General features: G+C 43.3%; 2 protein-coding genes across 3 annotated transcripts in view; one reads left to right on the top strand and one right to left on the bottom strand.

Moving 5' to 3' along the window:
- Window positions 1-435, bottom strand: part of PIGM (phosphatidylinositol glycan anchor biosynthesis class M) — a 202803-nt gene extending 202368 nt beyond the window's left edge. The window contains exon 1 of the mRNA XM_078687784.1: window positions 219-435. The gene's annotated coding sequence lies outside the window, so the exon portion shown is untranslated. The remainder of the gene's footprint in view (window positions 1-218) is intronic.
- Window positions 430-19281, top strand: part of PDCD6 (programmed cell death 6) — a 142763-nt gene continuing 123911 nt past the window's right edge. Inside the window, exon 1 of one of the 2 annotated variants that reach the window (XM_078687788.1) lies at window positions 430-655. In XM_078687788.1, coding sequence (XP_078543914.1) covers window positions 498-655 — 158 coding nt within the window. In that variant the 5' untranslated portion in view covers window positions 430-497. The remainder of the gene's footprint in view (window positions 656-19281) is intronic. The other variant, XM_078687787.1, reaches the window with a different exon arrangement.

Raw genomic sequence — 19281 nt, 5'->3', positions numbered from 1 at the left:
TGCAACACGCTGTAACTACGAGTTTGTAGAGAAGAGATGAAGGCTACAACAGAGTTGTGTTACAGATGAATCACATAGTTTAGATATCATATCGCTTTTGAGAGAAGGGGGATTTCCGAAGACTGCTCTATTACGCAGACCTTGCGTCATTTATGGAGCACTATTGAATGATGTAAAAAAGAAATCAGAAGAAGGACTAAGCATGTTCGTAACTTTACCATAACGCTGGTATTACGGCGGCCATATTAAAGTGGTGCCACAGATCCGCGAGCACAACAGGCGAACAACTAATGATGTGCGGTGGTCTGTTGGCAGGCCTGGGGTCTCTCAAAAGTTCATGTTTTTCGGTCGAATGATAGTCGAAAGTCCCAGAGTAGGCCTCTGTTTGGAGCTCCTGGCCCTAACTCTGTCGGCTCTGCAGCCAAGAAGTACAGTATCTGTATGGCAGGCGGTACCCGGAAGTGAGACAGCGAGCACAGGCTGCGGGCGGAGCAGAGATGAGTCACTCGTTGGGCGGGACACCCCAGCAGCTTTCACGGCAGTGCACGGAGCTGGATCAGAGCTCATATAGTTACAGCATGGCCTACCAACAGCAGCAGTATCGGCCCCAGCCCGCAGCTGCTGACCAGAGCTTCCTGTGGAACGTCTTCCAGAGGTAAGGAGCTTGTCCGGGGCAGTGGAGACCACCACCCATGGGGAGGGGCAGCGGCAGGGGACACGCACGAGCTAGCCTGCACTTGTACGGTGCCTTCAAGTGACAGTCTAATGCTGCTGTCTTTCTGTTTTTAGTTATAGAGACTCCTTACCTAATAAGTACTCTTGTCGCTCGTACCAACCTCCTGAGATGGAATAGAATGTAATAACTAGATAAATGTCACTTGTGCCACGTACTCTTTCTTTCTCAAGTTATAAATCTTCAGTTGTCGACATGTTCCCTAAATAAGTGCACTACGCCTACCATTCAATGCCGGATACTACAGTATGCAATATGTTTTATAACCAGATTTTCACTTTGTATGCGAAAAACAGTGTTCGCAAGGGTGCCTGATCGTTGTGAAGATATCTGTTATGTTGCTAAGTAGCGCAAAGCTTTCCTTGGGTGCTCCAAGGTGGATTTGGCCTATGACCCCCGTCTCAATTGCCTTCGTGTTTAGTAGAACAAAGCCATTTGAATCTAAAACAATGTCCCTTGGTTGTCTACTTTGTGTTTATGTGTTACTGTTGTTTCAGGGTGAGGTTTCTTATTGGGTCTGTGTACTCTAGTTCTATGTGCCATCACTCTGTCTAGCTATTAACTCTGGTTGCATGCTATATCTCTGGATAGTGTTTAGTTGGAAGACTGTTTTATTTGTTGCAAATCTCAGTGAGAAGCGTTTTGATGTCGTGCGTAGAGAGCTGTTATTCTCTTGTATTATGTCATTAGGACCATTGGTGGCATGATGTTTTTCAGTGTGGTACGTCAGTGAGTGATTTGTGTGCTTACTGCACAGCGAGGAATGCTTGGAGTATATGCCGAGATTATGTTAAGAGGCTGGAAGCATTCCTCTAGACGTAGTTGAATCAGATAGGGATGGGCTGACCAATGACATCCTACTAGCTCTTAGGTGGGGCGTTTACACGTAACTCGCTGAGAAGACTCTTTTGGCATACACCGAATATAAAGAGGAGTGATTTCCAACTTCAAAGACCTGCACATCGGAAGCCTCGTAGTGTGAAGAGGAGTAAAAGAAATGCAGAGACTTGAAGGTGCACAGAACCTAGAGACATAAGAATCTTAAAGAGAAGGAAACTTCCACCAGTACCTTTTTGAATGATCAGACCGCACAGTTAGCGGTACAAAGCTGCAGCAAAGTCAAGAAAATACGACCAGCAGCATTGAGGAGGTTGTGGTACTGTTGCAGCACAAGGGTGGTAAAATTGTATTATACGCTTACTCTCCTTACTACTCTAATTGCACTAGGCCCTTTGCGATTAGAAAATCTGCTGCATTTTCATTTACCACAGAGACAATGATCTTCTGAATCTTTCTCCGCTGATAGGAGGGGTGAAAATTAGGGTAGAAAAAACTCCACATTAGCTGACCAAGAAGGACCATTAATTGACCACTAACTCACACATTTGAGATCATATTTAGATACACCACTCTCAGTACTATGCTGTCGAAATAAAGAATAGCAACAGGAAGACACAACCTCCTGAAGAATTTAAATCGGACTAGAATTATGCAGACTAAAAACTCTGCAACACAGAATAAAATAAGTAATACTTGATGTTCTGACAGAGCTAGCTGAGTCAATAAAATAGCACAGTTTAAATGGAAGAACCAATGAGACTCAATAATAGACTCAGACAGATATTAGATTAATTTGGTTATAGTATTAAGATTCAAAATTCATAGCAATAAGCAATCTTTTGAGAATTTCAGTTCAGAATATCGCAGCTGGCATTAAAGTGTCAAACATTTAGGCAAGGCTTTTATCAGGTGGTTATTAAAAGACATTCAGTTACAGAGTCTCACTACCATTAAAGCAGAATGATAGTTAGTTTGTATAACAGCTCAAATCCTACGATGAAGGGGGAAAGGGTTCAGATTTAGAGCCCATTAAGGGTGAGTCCATTAGAATAGAACAAAAGAAATAAAGGAAAATTAATTTGAAATGGTTAGGCAAAGAATAATTCTGACCATCTGCTACCGACTGTAGCATCAGAAAAGATGGCTCTTAGTAATCATCAAAATTCTATAAGCATAGCATCCTCTGGCAAAGGGTAAAGAAAAAGTGTGGCGTAGCGTCTTAGAGTAGGAAAAATCAGAATGGCGGTCGTTGCCCCTCCTTTAGAGTTTATTCTTTTTTTTTTTTATAAAGCCTCTAAGAACTTTCCTCTGATGCATCACACCACCGTCGAAAGACTGTCATATGCTCAGAATCATATAATGTCACCTAGGACACTTGCTACAGTAAGATTCTTTCCCATGCTAGTCATGAGAAATGAAAGATTCAAAAGTCCAAATCGCTTAACATTGGTGAAAAAGAAATGCAAAATATCCATATACAGCAACAGCTGAAATCCTGTTCCCACAGGAATAATTCACTGTGAAAATTGAAGAAACCTTTAGGAATATTGAAAATTATAATTGTACAGAACAAATATAGCAACATTTCACTAGTTGCAAATGGTGCATTGCATTAGGGCAGGAGAAAGGTCCGCATTAGACAAAAAGCATTTTCTGAAAAGGTCTTTCAATTGGCATTAAAACTAGTTAAATGAAAAACTCTGAACCGATATAAAATGTAAATAAAATCAATTCCAGTAAGGATTATTTAGAGCTTTAACCAGGCATTTAATTGCAATAGCTGATGTTAGGAATACCCTACTATGACAATTTTTTCGCAGTATTCTTGTACTCTTTTAAGCTCGCACCACAAAATTTGTTTTTCACTTTTCATAAACTATAGAATCTTAGTATTCTGCAAAATGTCAAGGTCGTACCTAGTTTCTCCACATTTTTGCACTGACTTTTCAAAACGGTGCATCCTATTAAAAGGCAATAGAAACACTAGGCCACTTTATTAATAGCAAAGTTTCATCAGTAAACGTTAATATACAACATATTCATAAGTAATCCTCATTAATTTAACTCGTTTATATGTATTAGTATTTTTGTGTGAATGTTTTCTTCATCTTACATTTGAAAGCACACTTTTACGGTTCTTACACTACACATGTCTCAGTTTCAAGTGTCACTGTGTCTAACGTGTGCAAAGTGTATTTTTAGCTTTTCGTGTCTTTAATCAGTAAATGTGTTGTGTATTATAATTTTTAAAATCAGTTATCATCAGGACATAAGGATCAATGAAAATCAGAACCACCAGTAGTGAAAAGAACACATGCTTTAATACCAAATACTGCAATTCTAGTTGCATAGGAAGACCAGGAACTAGTTAGACACGTGCCTCCAGTCCTGTATTTTGACAAGAATCAGCTGGAAGCTACTGTAGCAAGAGGAACAAACAGCAGTTTAATGGAATTACAGTCTACACACAAGTTTATAGCATAATCTACAGCCAAAAGGAGCAATAGCTAGACTGTGATTTAAAGTGAGATGGCGCAATCCAGGCTGTGCTGCCAAAATCAGCTATTAAAGTTCATTGTAAGCCAAAGGTGCCAGGATCAACATTTGACTAGTGTCCCCCCAAATGCGCCATAATGCGCCAACTGATGTTGCTGGAATGAAATCCGAGGGTACAGAAAAGGGAGGCAAGTCGCACGGCAAGGCACAGTTTTAGAGGAGCAACAACCATTTTTTTGGCAAGCCTTTGAGACCAATGAGCATTTGCCTTGCTGTGTTCTTTTTTAAATTAACACTATTGTAGTACTGTTGGCCATAGTGGACATTGTACATTTTTAATTTTCAATAAGTAAATAAAACTGTTAGGGCAGGGTGCATTCATTTAGAGAGGAAGAAGCCTCATGTTCTGTGATGGTGGTTCTGTTTTCACTAGTGGCACATGATTATCTTCTCTGGAGAAAACATGAGGGGTTTTAATATATGTTGCCTTGTCGTCTGTTTGTGTTGTATTTTTTTTTTTTGCCGCATGAATTGAAGGGAAGTTAAATACTAAGTACTGTAATTGCAGGATAATGAGACATTGGAGGTGGAGATGGCTTGGGTGGTATTTTTCAGCTGTATTTCAAGTCATTTCCTTCTAATAGGAGTTTGCTTTCTTTTGCGAGCCATCGCCCTTATTTGTGCTTACGTGATTGTGGAGAATGTGCAGTGGTGTACCTCCAACTCCAAGGGAACGGAATCAACACCCAAAACGTGTAGGAGAAAATTGTGTGTGTGTGTGTGTGTAACCTAATAACTACTAGTAGTTGTGTTCCCTATAATAAGAAAGCGCAGATGAGGAGAGTGAACAAGTTGGCGAGAACCTGCCAATCGCTTATTGGTGGCTGCTTACGTGTGGTGCTTCCTATATATACACGCTTTTTTAGCCTTGTTTTCCTCGCCTTTGCAGGATTCTGCACGATGCATGGGACCTGTTTTAACGTTTTGTAATAAAAACACACACAGTGGGCTGGTTGCTATGTAGGTACTAGAAACTTCCCCGCCTGAAAGTGGCAAGTGGGAGACCATAACATTTTCAGACTTCATGTGTGATATGCGACAATGGCTTCTGTATATGGTATTGGTGTTGAGTGAACGGCCCCCTTGATGCCTTTCTTTTCCCGCTAATGCTCATCTTAGTTGAATATATGCCCATAGCATGTTAACTGTCATGTATTTGCTTTTTTAATTGGGATATCTAAATGTAATGGCAATGTTTTATTTATGACATTTGTTTACTACTACCAATTTTATAGAATAATTGTGAGAATTTTTTCTTGGGGTTGCCCGATGAAGTTTCACAAGAGGAGGAGCACAGATATAAAATTTGAAGACCTCTGTATTAGAGTGAAGTTTGTTAATATGAGTAGCCCTGGATTTATGTCTTGATGAGTAGATGGATAAATAGACATACATTGGGACTTGGATAGACAGATAGCTAAAGAGAAAGCATTCAAGGCTTGGGTCTGCAATTGTAACAGTACCCCCCCACCCCCATAGTATATACTAGGTTTCAACTTTTGGGGTGAGTAAAGCTCTGTACGTTTTGGTTTTGAGAGACCATGTCTTCACCAGTATTGTGAAAAGGTGTCCTACTTTTCTGTGAAACAGGTAGATTTATGTGGAGACATTGGAATTTAGATGTGATCTAGTGTCTACAAGAAAGATTAGGAGACCAGAGATTGAGTTTCACACTAGTCAAAAAGTGAATGCTTAATATTGTCTCATTTTGTCTCTGTGTGTTAGCTGCAAAAAACACAGGAGTACACTGAACACCAGTAGCCAGCTAAATAAATGAAGAAATATAGATGGTGTTGGGGACTTGAATTTTAAGATATGTGCTTAAAATCTCTTTGAAGAGTTTTTTTTATTCATTTTTTTTTAATAACTTTTTTTATTAAGTGTTATCATAGAACAAATCCCAGCAGCCACATGCACTGCTAGATCTATCGAAGGAAAACAAATATCCATTGGTACATCACTTCCATCCCAAGTGTGTTCTAACCTATTCTCATCCTACACCTCTTTTCCCCTTCCATTTATACAGTGGTCTTTTCTGAGGCTCTGAAATCAATGTCCGCTGACGGGCTCAAGCTGTATACCACAGGAGTGTGGACATTTTTCGAAAATCTACTTGGCCAAGGGACAAAATGTCACAGAAACTACTTGTCCTGGGAAGATATCTGCTTGCCCTACCTACTCCATAACTCACTAATGTAGGTCTGCGTGGAGAGAACATGCACTGAAATCAGTGCAACATACTGTCCAAGATCTATTTCAAATGCAAATCCAATTATGCAGTGCACAGTCATGCACCCTTAAATGCAACTGTTGTACGGGTTGGTTGTACAGCATGCATGCAGATGCATCTGTGTGCACTGCAACCAGTTGGCATGTGACAGATTTTCAAATGTAGAGAAATAGTACCTACAGGCAGAGTGCAGACTGGTTATTGACTACATTTCTTGAAGCGTATTTGGCACAGACGGTGTGTGTTAGAATATGAACCTGTAGGACAGAAGGGTGTTCTCCATCCTAGCACCAACTCCTAGCTTTCCAGTTTCAAAAACACTCACACGTGATGCTCAAATAGACGTGTGGATGGAAATAAATGCACTTCTTGGCAGCCTATGAACTGTTGTTCATGGGGCAGCAAAAATTACATAGCAGAGGTGCTGTGATTCACTGAGGCAGTACCCACAACTAAACCATACACAAGAGGAAGTAATAGGCAATTCAATCAATCGCTTCTTTTACACTGCTGGGCATGTGGTGTGTGATTATATTATTGTGCATTTACTGCTACATCTTCACATTCTTCTCTCGCACAAGAAGCATATGCAGCCCTGACATTAGCAGTACAGGGTTCTCTTGTGCACAGTACTGGTATAGTAATGGCACAAGCAGAGTAAGCTTCCCTGACAGAGGTGCAGCTCAGCAATAGATGTGCAAGTTTCTCTCACTGAGATTTGTAAAGTAGTCACTTTTTTCCTCCAAAATCCGAGTTCTCTGCCACTTGTCTATCTCCTTCCAATGTCCCCAGCCCCCCCCCCACCCCCCACCCCACTGCCCACCCAAATGTCTGTTATCTTCCGGAAAATCGTGTAATTCTGTTGCCGGATGCGGACAATGGAGTTGTGGGAAGCCAGGTGAAATGTACAGTTTTAACGTTGTAGCAACTTGTTCAATCAGTTTGTTTCTTTCAAAAGCTGAGCATTCCAATGGTCTATGGGATGATGCTTAGATAATTCAAAATGGGCACTTGCACACAGGTAAAACACCCAATGGCAAATCAAATCATGTAGGGATAGAAAAACAAACCTTTATGTCGACATAGGACGAAAATTCACACGGGGGAAGAGTCACTTTTCCTTGGATCTGGTATGGACTCGTTTTTACTGCTGACGCAAATGTACAACAAAAACTACAGCGTTTGCATAACATTCTGAGGTGGGAGTATTGTATAATTCCAAGCAGTTGTCAATAAAACTTGATTGTGAGACCTATAAATTTATATTTAGATAATTTCTGTTTTATATTGAGTTTGCTTCTGCAATTTTTGCCATATTATATTGTAGCAAACAGATGGTCCCCCACTGATGGCAGACCCTGTGTTCTTCTGTGACTTATATACAGAGCCACTCTAATTATGAGGTTATACAGCTGCGTCATTTTCTACATAATTTGCAATATAATCCATCACGTGCTGCATAAACTGCAAATTTTAACAAAGAAATGTTGATTCTAGCTCAAACAGATCAAAAGTTACTAAAAAAGGTGGGGACACGTCCTGCCGCTCAGTGGAAAGCCCATTGTAAGTAGTGACTGCTCACTTTTACATTGCTTGTTGCTGTATTTGGGAGCTAATCTGAAAGTAATGAGGCAAAACATTTATATAGACAGTGTACAGATGTGAAAATACTTTCCAAAAATGTGCTGCATTATGCTACATAATTCTCATTTTGTGGCCACATAATTTAGTCAACACTGCTGCATAATTTAGACCTTTCCTGCCGCTTCATTGCAGTGGCTCTGCTTATTTAGCACAGACCGTTGGAGCGCTGTGCACGGTGGGGGCTGTTTAGAGTAGGTATAGGAGACTAAAAATGCAGCCAAAGAAAGGTCCAGGGTAACAGTAATGAGTCCAAAATGTGGACAGTAACCCGTTTTTGACAGGATTAAAGCCTATACAATTGACACGGACCTGAGGCTTTTCCTCTGACGCAGTGGCAAGATTGAGAAGTAAAGTGTGGGCACTGAATAAGCGAGAAGACGTGGAGCGAAGGGGTGGGGGGGGGGGCAGGTGGGGGTATTGGAATAAGGAAAAGGCAAGACTGTGGGGGAGGGTATTGGTAAAGGGGACCTCACCTCGTGTGGGTTGCGATGTTTCGATGCCAAGAGTGAACTGTGTGAAATACGCTGCACACACAGCACTGCCTGAATCACAAATATGCTTTCTGTATGCTGCATTATGTGGCCGTACTTTTATTCAAATGTAACTTTATTTGTATAACCCCAGGAAAAAAAGATGTACTTTAAAAAATGTTTCTATTTTCAGCGCACGCATAATCTTGCAAGGCGGTATTTTCTGAAATCCTGCCAGGTGTTCACAGTATGATCATTTTGTCCTTGGCCCGAATGCGACCTCGTCCATAAAAACGGAGACAAAGTAAAGAACAATATATCTATATAGTGAACTTGCTTTCATCGCGTTTCACTCATGATCAGCGCGGCACTGGTCCCATTGTTGCACTGCAACAGGGACCTCATTGATCGGCCGGCATCATTGGCGAGGCTCCTTCCCACCATGTTGTAAATTATGTTAACATGCCATTCATTTGACCTGCCCCCACGCTCACCATACCCAGCCCATAACATGGAGCATTACAGTTAACATAATTTTCCTAAGGCTGTGGCCGCTGCATAAACCATTATCAGACTGACTCACCTACCGGGGGAGCCAGTGGCATAAAGAAAAGTAATGAAAAGTCAGGCCCCCTGTGTACAATGCCAGAGGGGGTCCCCCGCACCTTGGGGGCTAATGTTACACCACTGGGGTGGGGCATACAGAGTGTCTGAGACAGCAACCTGCCACTCCCGATTATAGAAAGTTCGCCACAGAGCACTAAAGACGAGTGGCCTGCCTTTGACTGATACTACTGAACAGGGGGATCAAGCCACGCAGCACTCTGCGGCAGAGAGACCACAAGGCTTCACAGCCCACGGTGCTGGGACCCAGCAGCGGAAAAAGTGTTTCCTACTTCTTGGCCCATCCTTGCATGTTCAGCAGCTGTGTTAAGCATGTGGGCAGCACAAGTGTGGAACCCGCACTTTTCACCCAGAACAATGACGTTTGAATCAAGACTCACCCAGCCAATCACTGGCTAGAGCCCAGTCACAGCAAAGGCCTCCTAAGGCTTTCTGACTGCATTTCCAATTTTTTGTGAGCTCCAGAGTGCCATCAGCTCGTATATTTTTAGCAATTTAATGTCTACTTGTCCATCGGACAAAATAGACATGAAATCTTCTTGCCCATTATAACAATCTACTCGGTTCATGCGTCGGGCGATATGATTGCCCCACCCATCATACCCTTATAGATCTTTCCATATTTTGCCATGCTTCTGGGGGCATCTTCTAGCCTTGTATATGGGCTGCTCTAAGGGGAGACATCAGACCATACCCTTTTTTCCAACCTCCAAGGAAGGCGCCTGTTTGTCTTTCCAAGCAGCTGCTATGTCCTGGTTGGCTATGAATCTGATTAAGCCAAAACCACACTAGTGCCATGTGGTACCTCTTGCCATCCATTTCAGCTGTGAAGTGTAGTAGAACCAGCGTGGGGACGCTCCATCCCAACCCCTTCTCCAGGGTGGCGAGTGCTCCCTCGCAAAATGTCTAGAATACCGTACATCTCCAAACTGTGTAGAAAGTTTCCCTCCTGTGTCTTGCACCTCAAAGATATTGGTGAGAGAATGACCACATTTTCCTTACTTAGGCCCTTGGAAACTATGTTCAGTGTAGATATTTCAATTAAACGGCCTGAAATGGAGAGGCTATGGCGACATCTCTGGGGGACTCCAGTGTCTCCCGCTAATTAGCATCTGTGAGCTCTTTTAGATCCCTAGCCCAGGCCTCCCGCAGGTTCGCAAAGAGATCAGGTGTGTGGACCACTAGAGACTTGCATATGTCAGAAAATTTGTGGTTTGCATGATTCGTGAGTAACACCTGGGCCTCAGCTGGGCTATATTCTGAGAAGCGATCTTGGGAAGATATGTAAGGCATAAGCCATGTCTGACCTGTAAATATTGGTAAAAATTGCCTGCAGTGGAGATTGTATTTCAGCTGTAGATCGAAGAAGGACTTCAGAACGTTTGCATGCATGATATCTCCACTCCCCACTCTCCAATGTGGATATGCTATGAAACCACACCATTTAAAATCCAGCAGGTCTACCACTTGTTAAAGCCATGTACGCACCCACAGGGGACTCTCGTGTCAAACGTTGGGACCAACCATGCGCTTTCAGAGTGTCTAGCCAGGTCTTAAGTACCAGTCACGTCTCCGGGGGCAGGCCCGCTGGGATCTGCCCACCATATAGGATGTGTGAAAGCGGTGTGCCCTGTATTGCCCAGCTCTCAGAAGCGTAGGCTGATTCTATGAATTTCCCCCGAACCTTTACTCATTCAGGACTACTAATCTAGCTGCCCTGTACCTGGACTGGATGTCTGGGGTTGACAAACTTTAATCTTATTCGGTGCAATGAGGTGGGGTGGGGGCTGGTTCCAGATATAGCCATGTACTTGCATTGTGAGACAGGTGAGGAAGGTTCTCGGCATTGGGTATGGGTAGTTTTAGAGTTTGTAGCGTAACATTGGGACGGTCACTATCTTGAAGATTGCCGATCGGTCTATGAAGGGTAAAGGGAGGGATGCCCGGGAGAGGGGGTGGGGGGGGAAGACTTTTCTTCCACTATAAAGTTGGGGGTGCAGGATTTGGTCCCATGCGCTCCAGAGGTCCACTGTGATATTCACCACTAGAAACCTGTACTGATCGGTGACGATGCACAGGTCTTTGCCCCCCAACATGAGAGGCCAACTTTCTCAGATCATCTATGTAAATATTTTAGACAGGTCTACCTGAAGCTTCGTAAACCTCCCTAACGTTTTTAGGATGTGCAGCAGTCGCGAGCCAGATTCAGATGGCTCCTGTAGAAATTTTTTACATTGCCCGCATATAGCGCAATCCTATCTTCAGCCCCTGTGTCCATAAAAACTCTTTTACTTGGGCATCCATTCTCACCCATTCTGCAAGTGGTTCTATGGCTAGGGCAAAGAGCAGAAGCGACAGCGGGCATCCCTGCCTCGTGCCGCTCCAAACTGGGAAGGGCTCGGACATGGCACCCCCATCCGAACCCACATAGTTAGGGCTGTAAATTGCAATAAAACATAGCATTTTGTATTCGGGTCCCATGTTAATCTTATAGAGGAGTGTGAAGAGGTATTCCCAGCCCACAGAGTCGAAGCCTTTGCGTAAGTCAACTAGGAGTCGCGCGTAATCACCAGGGAGTATGTCTGCCAGAGGATTGTAGCAACTACGGAGATTGGGTCTGGTTGCTTGGTGGGGTATAAAACATGATTGATTCCAGCCCTAGAATGTACCTCGAGCAATATTTTAACAGACAAGTGATCTCATAGCCCTCGGACAGGTGGTAGACCCTTAAGTGTTCAGTTTTTGATATAGTGAATAGTCCAGGCGTGACAACGTTTTATGTGCCTTGAAGAAAAACTTGTAGCCCCTTTTGTTCGATTGTTGCATTGGTCCTCCTACTCCACCAGCCAACGAGGAAGAGTGGTTAAGAATTGGATCCCTCACCCCATTGAGGTCGTTAAGCACCCAGGGACCGGAAGGTAGCTGCAAGAGCATATCTTTGAGGATCTGGAGAAAATAACTGGACAGCGGAGGAGGTGGATATTCACTGTGCAGTAACGGCAGCTATCCCCAGAGAATTCCTGCGAATGCAGCGTACCTGCCATGATTGTCGTGCCAGGTTTGTTTAACACTGAAGGTGTGTTGTCCCCATATAAGAATGGCACGCCTCTTCAATTGTCTTGTAAATCTCATATGAAAGACCTTTGTGAAACCTATGCAGGCCAAGAATGGACATTAGTTGCTGACCAAATGCGTTTCTTGTAGACAAATGTCCAAGCCCATACAGTGGGCGGCTTTAAGGACTGTTCCTCTTTTGCGATTGTCTAGTAAACAGTTGACGTTCCAGGTGACTATGTGCACCTCGTTGTCAATTCTTAGCATGATAGAAACCACAAATACAAGTAAAAAAGTCAGTTGTGGGTTGCCAAGTTGTTTCCCACCCGCTTACCCTAAAGGGGTGGAGTATCCGGATCCGAGTCGGGGCACGGCATCCTGAAAAAGTTTGTGCCTCACACCGGTGGAAAGTCTGCGATGTTTATCTTAGTTTTTTCCTGTGGAGGTCGGGCTGACCATCTGAGTTGTTTCCAGCTTTCTCCAACGTACTGGACCTGCATCTGTGTCTCCTAATCTTTCTTGGCTGTAGTCGCCAGAACCCCAGGCCATCCACACCATCTGAGTGCCGCTGAGAGTGAGGCGACTGCTGTGTCAGGCGCTCAGGCGTTCTTCATACCAATGCTATGTGCTTTCAGGAGTATCAGAGAAAAGGGTCTTGTTGCCAAAGAAACCTTGAGGTGGGCAGGAAAGAGCAGCATGTACTTCACCTGCATGGCTCTCATTTTCTGCTTTACTTTGAGGAATGAGTGGCATTGTTGTTGGACTCTCAACCTGTAGTCGGGGAACACAGTCAACTGAGATGAGCTTCACATTAGGTTGTCCATTCCTTGTGCTGCTGTTAGGATTGCGTCTCTGTCTGCAAAGTTAGGGGCACTGGCGTCTGCTTAGAAGCCAGGGATCTGTGGACCCCTTCCACCAGAAAGTACTCGCGTCTTCCGCGGGGACCCAGGTTTTCAGCCAGTTCATATCGTACTTTGTTAGGGTGGTGACACCAGTCTCCAAGATCCAGGTTTCAGCCTCCTTGACTCTGTCAGTTGTGTTATGACTGCTTCACCAGCAGAAGTTAACACAAAGTTTCCCCACAGTTTCCCCTATTTTCCCTTTCAGTGAAGACATGGATCCCTAGGTAGGTGTCAAAGGGCGTGATGGTTTAACAAATGTATCGATTATTATTCCCTTGGGCAATTGGTGGCTGGCGCTTGCCCCCCCCCCCCCCCCCCCCCTCCATGGCAGGCGGTAGGTCAGTAAAAGCAATGGTGTTCAGAAAGGATGTTCCTAAGCCGCTGGATAATCATAGATCATATATTTGATAGACAGATAATGAAATTCCACGATAATTGAGTCCTACTCTGGATAATGGCCCTTTGCATCTAATATAGATTTTTTTCCTTTCTCAAAACTTCTGATCACTTGATATCATCAAAAATTGATAAATATGATACAATTGAAGTACATAAGGCACAAGACAATTCTCTCAAAGTGCATGATACATGTAGCACATCTCTTTAGGCACGTTTCGGCTCACAGGCATTTATCAGGAGAGCCATATTTCTTTAGTTTGGGTGATACCTGTAAACAATTGATAAATAACATCAGAGCTCTGCAAATCAAATATCTTAGTTGATGTAGCATATGTACCCATTAACTGGCCAACTAGATATTTCCAGTGAAGTCCTCCAGTGAAAAGAACCCCAAATAGCTTCCTAAATAGTCACCCAAGTGTATCTTCTAAAAGATTGTGACTAATCACACAACATATCCGGTGGGGTGTACCAATATACACTGAAAGAGAAGGAAAATAAAGCTTTTTTGTTGTTGTTGTCGTTCATTTTTTATTGCATCAACGCATATGCAATGCAGTTGGTCTCGCATTTGCGAGAGTTTGAGCTATTGACATTGTAAAGGACAATACTTTTTATTTATCTGTTTTAAAAACAACAAATAAATAAAAAGCATTGTCATTTATAATGCCAATAGCTCAAACTCCTGTAAATGTGAGACCTTTTAAACGCTTGTTCTTAACCTCCTGCTTGACGAATCACCAAGAGACTTTCCAGTCAACAGCTTAAGTGAGCGGCTAACTAGTTTTTAAAATTTAATAAAAATTCGTCAAATGTTGCCTGCGTTATTAGCTAAACAAAAAACTGCTCTGTCTATGGAAACTAGGTCCTAGCTATAAGTAACTATTAGCTGCCACCAGCAGGTACTTAATCAAAATATTGTGAAGGTGGCTGCGTGACACCCCCTCCCTCCCCCACCTTCCTGGCCTATTTTAGCCCCCGGGACCGCTACTCAATCATGTCGCCGGGGCCCAGCCATCCATCCTCTTTGCCACACTGGTATTTGTCTGGGCACTCTAGGGTATAATTGACTGCCATACGCCGTGTTCATGCCTGAACATTTCTGCCGTGCTTGGTAATGATCACGGCACATGGGGTTTAAATCCTCACCCCAGCTGGTTCCAGATCTGCCTCAGTGCAAGTCTTTCTAAGTAAGCTGTGAGAGGCCTGCTGCACATAGGTAAGTGCACTAAGTCGTGGTGAATCCAAGTTAATCGGAGCCTGTCCTGGACAGACGTGTCCTGTCCCCTGCGCAATGTGTTTTTTTTTTTTAGGTCTCGCCTGAGCCAACGCATGCTCTACTCTGGCGAGACATTTAGTGTGTGGGCTTTTAAAAGTGCTACTACAGCTTTTTGGTTGGCATAGAGCGTGCGGTTAAGCGCACAATGACGAGCAGAGGCGATATCTGGCTTTCCTCTGTCGTCATCGTGCGCGCACATCGCACACCACTCGCCAGCCTCTCCGTCTTGTTCACATGCCCCTCCCCCACCACAGAGCGTGTCTCGCGGCCGCAGGTCTGTATTCCAACACTGCTTGCTCTTTCACTATACCACTTTCACGGCCTCGCGGCCAGTGCTTGTTATTTTTTTGTTTTGCCACTTCCTTCACGGCGTCCTGATGAATCCCTTGACATTTCCAGATAAATACAAATGTGCAACTGGAGGGTCCACGCTGCCTGCAGTTGGGGGATTTGACCAGTAAGATCTGCTTTATATTTATCTCTGACAGCATATGTTTTGTATGAGTGAGTTACCGTGAGAGGATCTGAGATTTTTGACAGTCAACCTGTGCGAGTAAGGATGGGTAACAGAACGACAGTGTGACTCAGATTAAAAATGCTACCTTTTCCAAAACGGTAACTATGGAAATGCCACACATAAGCAACCTAAAACCTGACAGATATGAAAATATTATTCTGCATTTGAAATCTGATACACGGGACTACAAGTACCAGGATGCAAGAAAAATACACCATCTACGTGAGCCACTCTCAGACTGCCATTGTAAACTTAGCTCTTCCCAACACACAGTCGTCCCCCCGTACCCCCCCCGCACACACTTTTTCCTAAAGGATCACACTGTGGAAATGTTTATACGGACTACAGTCAGAACAATAACGTTCATTCTCAAATTCCCAGCATGACTCAGACATCCCACATTACAGCGTGGAAGGTGTTAGTAGTCTCAAACATCCCCTGGTTTTGCTTTCCACCATGATTCACTTAACCAGGCTGGACAGGGGGTACACATTTCAGCAGCCTGCCGTGGGTACCCAATTTCAAAACATGCTAGAACACAGCTCGATCGGAAGCCAACGTTTACTTATCTCCAGTAACAACTAACTTTCCCACCATACTTACAGTAACCCTTGTGGCTCAGTGGGTGGGTTTTAGTTGCATGTCTCCAGCAGCCCCTCGTAGCCCTCCTTCTGGTTCTGGTCCCTCCTCTGCAGCTCGGCTCTAATGTGCCTTTTCCAGGTCCACTCCATGTCAGTTTCAGTTTAAAGAGCCCAGTGCTGCGAATGAGCGTTTCAAAGTCAAAACAAGAGTGCATCATAGGAGGTTTAGTTCCCTGTTGTGAATTGACAATCTCTGCGTTTGTTACAAATGCTCTTCTCGGATAATAAGAAACCGGAAACACCAACAAGTTGTTTTCACAAATTAGGTATTGTAATACCATACAATACAAATTAGGTACGCACACTGTGCACTCCAGACAGAGAAAATTAATCACGAAGAGTGCCCCATAACCTGTGTACAACCTTGGTGCCACATGCTGGTGGAGTGAATTCATAAAGAGAATTTGATTTCTTCCATTGCCAGTAATCTAAAGAAATGTTTATCCATTTAAGGAAATACTACAGTTATTTGCTGGTGAGTTTGGGGAAGGTACCTCCCCTCCAAGATGGCACTCGCGGCACTCTGTATTATGAAACAAGTTGTCTAGTTCCTCTAGGGTGGCCGACTTCTGAGTCCTCTTCTATGTCAATTCATTTCTGTAGTCCCTCGCCAAAGTTGTTAGTCCTGTTTTTATTTTGCCTGGGAATAACTGGTACAGCTATAGGTTCTTTTCTAAGATGGCGACATCATTATAGCTAGTTCTCATTATCCAAATCAATAATGCTTTCAATGAATTGGCGTGACACAACTTAGTCTTTGTTTACATTGTACTGTTCAGACCACCAAATGGCGCTGCTGAGAGAATCTTTTGATCGGGCAGCGATAACAGTTGGAAACCAGCATTGGCAAAGCCAATAGAGCTCGCCTATCATGCGAGTGCTTTTGACTTTCCAAATGAGTTTTATCCGTGTTGTACACCAGAGTGGCTGCTGTTCAGGATGGCAAAAAGTTAGTACCGTAGCAAAATGTTCATCTAGCACAAGCTGGTGCTATTATGTCTCTCAAACAAGCACTGTAGTCTTCAGCACGAACCAGGTAGTTTCAATTAAAAATGAATGCTAACAACAGAACTTGTATATCCCATCCTAAATCCTGTTACGAAGGACTATGCTGCCACCATAATTATCACACAGCTATGTTACTCAAGTCCAAATCCGTGCTTGCAAATTCCCAAGCAAAACATCTTCCCCGTACTGCCCGCCTCAATCAGGCCCACTGGATTTTTGTGGCAGCGAAGGACCAAATAAAAAAGAAGATTGTTGAAATTATGCGACAATGAAAAGCAAACTAGGTGACATAACACGTCTCAATACATCAGTGTTATTTTGTTATGTTACCATAAAACAACAATAAATACTGTCTTGACAATAAGGTTTAACAGCTGAATACAACCATCAGGGACCCCAAAATGACCATTTAGCCTTTGCAAATTATACGCCATGGTGCAGAAATACCTTTAGCACTTTTGTTTAGTAACTTTGGATGCATTTCTGCTAGAAACAATTTTTTGGTGAAATCTTCAAAATATGCATCAAATGCTGGCAAGTGTGCCAAATCCATGGTTATGTGGAAAACATTGCAGTCACATAATTCCAGTGGCATGGTGTTCAAAGAGCAATTTGCCGACATCACTCAATCCAAACAGCAGGACAAGATTTATCACCTTAAAGGTCATCTAGAAAAGGTCTGAATTTTCAAAAACTCTAAGCTGCGGCTTAGTAGCTCCAGGTACAAAATATTGTGTACAACCTTCGAGTCATGTGATATGTAAGATTACCTGCATTTTCGTATGTAAGACCATCAAGGACGTGAACTTTGATGCGTGCGGTCAAGTGTAGGGCATGAAGTGAGTGTTATGTTTGCATGTAGCAAATGCTGCTGCACATGCAAACGTGACAGACTGGCACAAAGTTGTGCTGCTGTGATCGCTAATAGGAAGTGTATGATGTGATCAAACATTCAGCAATAAGTGAAGGTCCTGTAATTTCACTTATGTCTATTCATACTCAAGCTCACTTTCCTCACTCATCTGGCGAAGGGAGCTGGGTATAACATTGTCCCTCTGAGTATCCCCAGAAATCAGAGTAGGACTAATATGTTTTAAATTAGTTACAGCAAAAATACAGATAAATGTTTGAATTCTGTGATGAATAATGGGGGGGCGGGCAAGGATGGCGGAGGAATGTAAAGAGGGTTCATAACTGATGACAGTGACACAGAGGGAGCCAGGTGAGTACAGCCAGACTATGAACTGAAATGTACAAGATTGCTTGGAGAAGGCATGAGGGTTCGGTATTACCTTGCAGCATGGACAAATAGTATAAATGTTAAGGTAATGTATGTGTGTAGCAGGCCACTCTTCCCGCTTGGGCTGTCGAAGTTTATACTTTGCTGTATGTGCAAGATCACACATGGAGCCAACGGCAACATGAGCTTTGACATATGACATGAAAATGTTGCCATTTCAGTTCAACACTTAAAACAGCAGGCCTGATGTGTAAAACGACTTAGCATCAAAGTGCACCTATTACAGATCTTTTCTTGGTGTCCAGTGGAAATTGGTGGCGGGGTGTCTCTACCTACTGCTACTTGGAATGAAATGCACAAATCTTGGGGCCTCCTATTCAGTCGCAAAGCATTGAGTGGTTACCCACCCCAGAGGACCGCGGTGAACATTTGCAAACTGTAAATCACTGACAGCTTCCACTAAGTGTGTGCAGGCATTGGGGGACACAGTCGGGTGTATGAATGTGAGTTTTTGTAGTCTCTTTATTGGAGTACGCATTAACGCATAAACCTATATCCGTCCCAGTTATAGTAATGAGGCAGGTGATAGCATGCTAGTCTTAGAGAATTCTGCCTATTTTATTCATGTGTAGACTCGTGCAGCGCTAAACGTTATTGAACAAAACGCAGGGAAACTCTTTCTTTGAAACTCATTATATAACCAGCATTGGCGTAGCCAATAGGTCTCGCCTTTGGGACCTTATAAGTGTTTAGCCATGCAACAGAAAATGTTGTTGCAGTAAGGATATTGTGCTGCATACCTAAACACTTATTAGGTCCTTAAAGTGAGACCTATGGGCTATGCCAATGCATGTTTACAGGATTCTTTCCACACAAGGGGTATTAGGGAAGGGTGCGGGTCGGAGTGCAGGAATGGGGTAGGAGCATTGAAGAGTTACAGATGTGACGCTGGAAGCACTAATAGCTTTCGCGTTGGGTGATGTGGTGTACTTTGGCCCGCGTGACTTTGTTGTTCTTCGTTGTTCAAGACAGCAGAACGTTGCAAACACTTTCCCTTGTTTTTACCTCAATTCTCCTACTCATTTGAGGAGATCCTCGCTCCAAAAATACATTTAATAAGCTTTAGTGCAGACGCTCAGTGCTG

The sequence above is a fragment of the Lissotriton helveticus genome, chromosome 4_1 (genome assembly GCF_964261635.1).
Source record: "Lissotriton helveticus chromosome 4_1, aLisHel1.1, whole genome shotgun sequence".
NCBI classification, from domain to species: Eukaryota; Metazoa; Chordata; class Amphibia; order Caudata; family Salamandridae; genus Lissotriton; species Lissotriton helveticus.
Note: the sequence above shows the minus strand (reverse complement) of the source record. Positions and strands in the feature narration are given on the sequence as shown.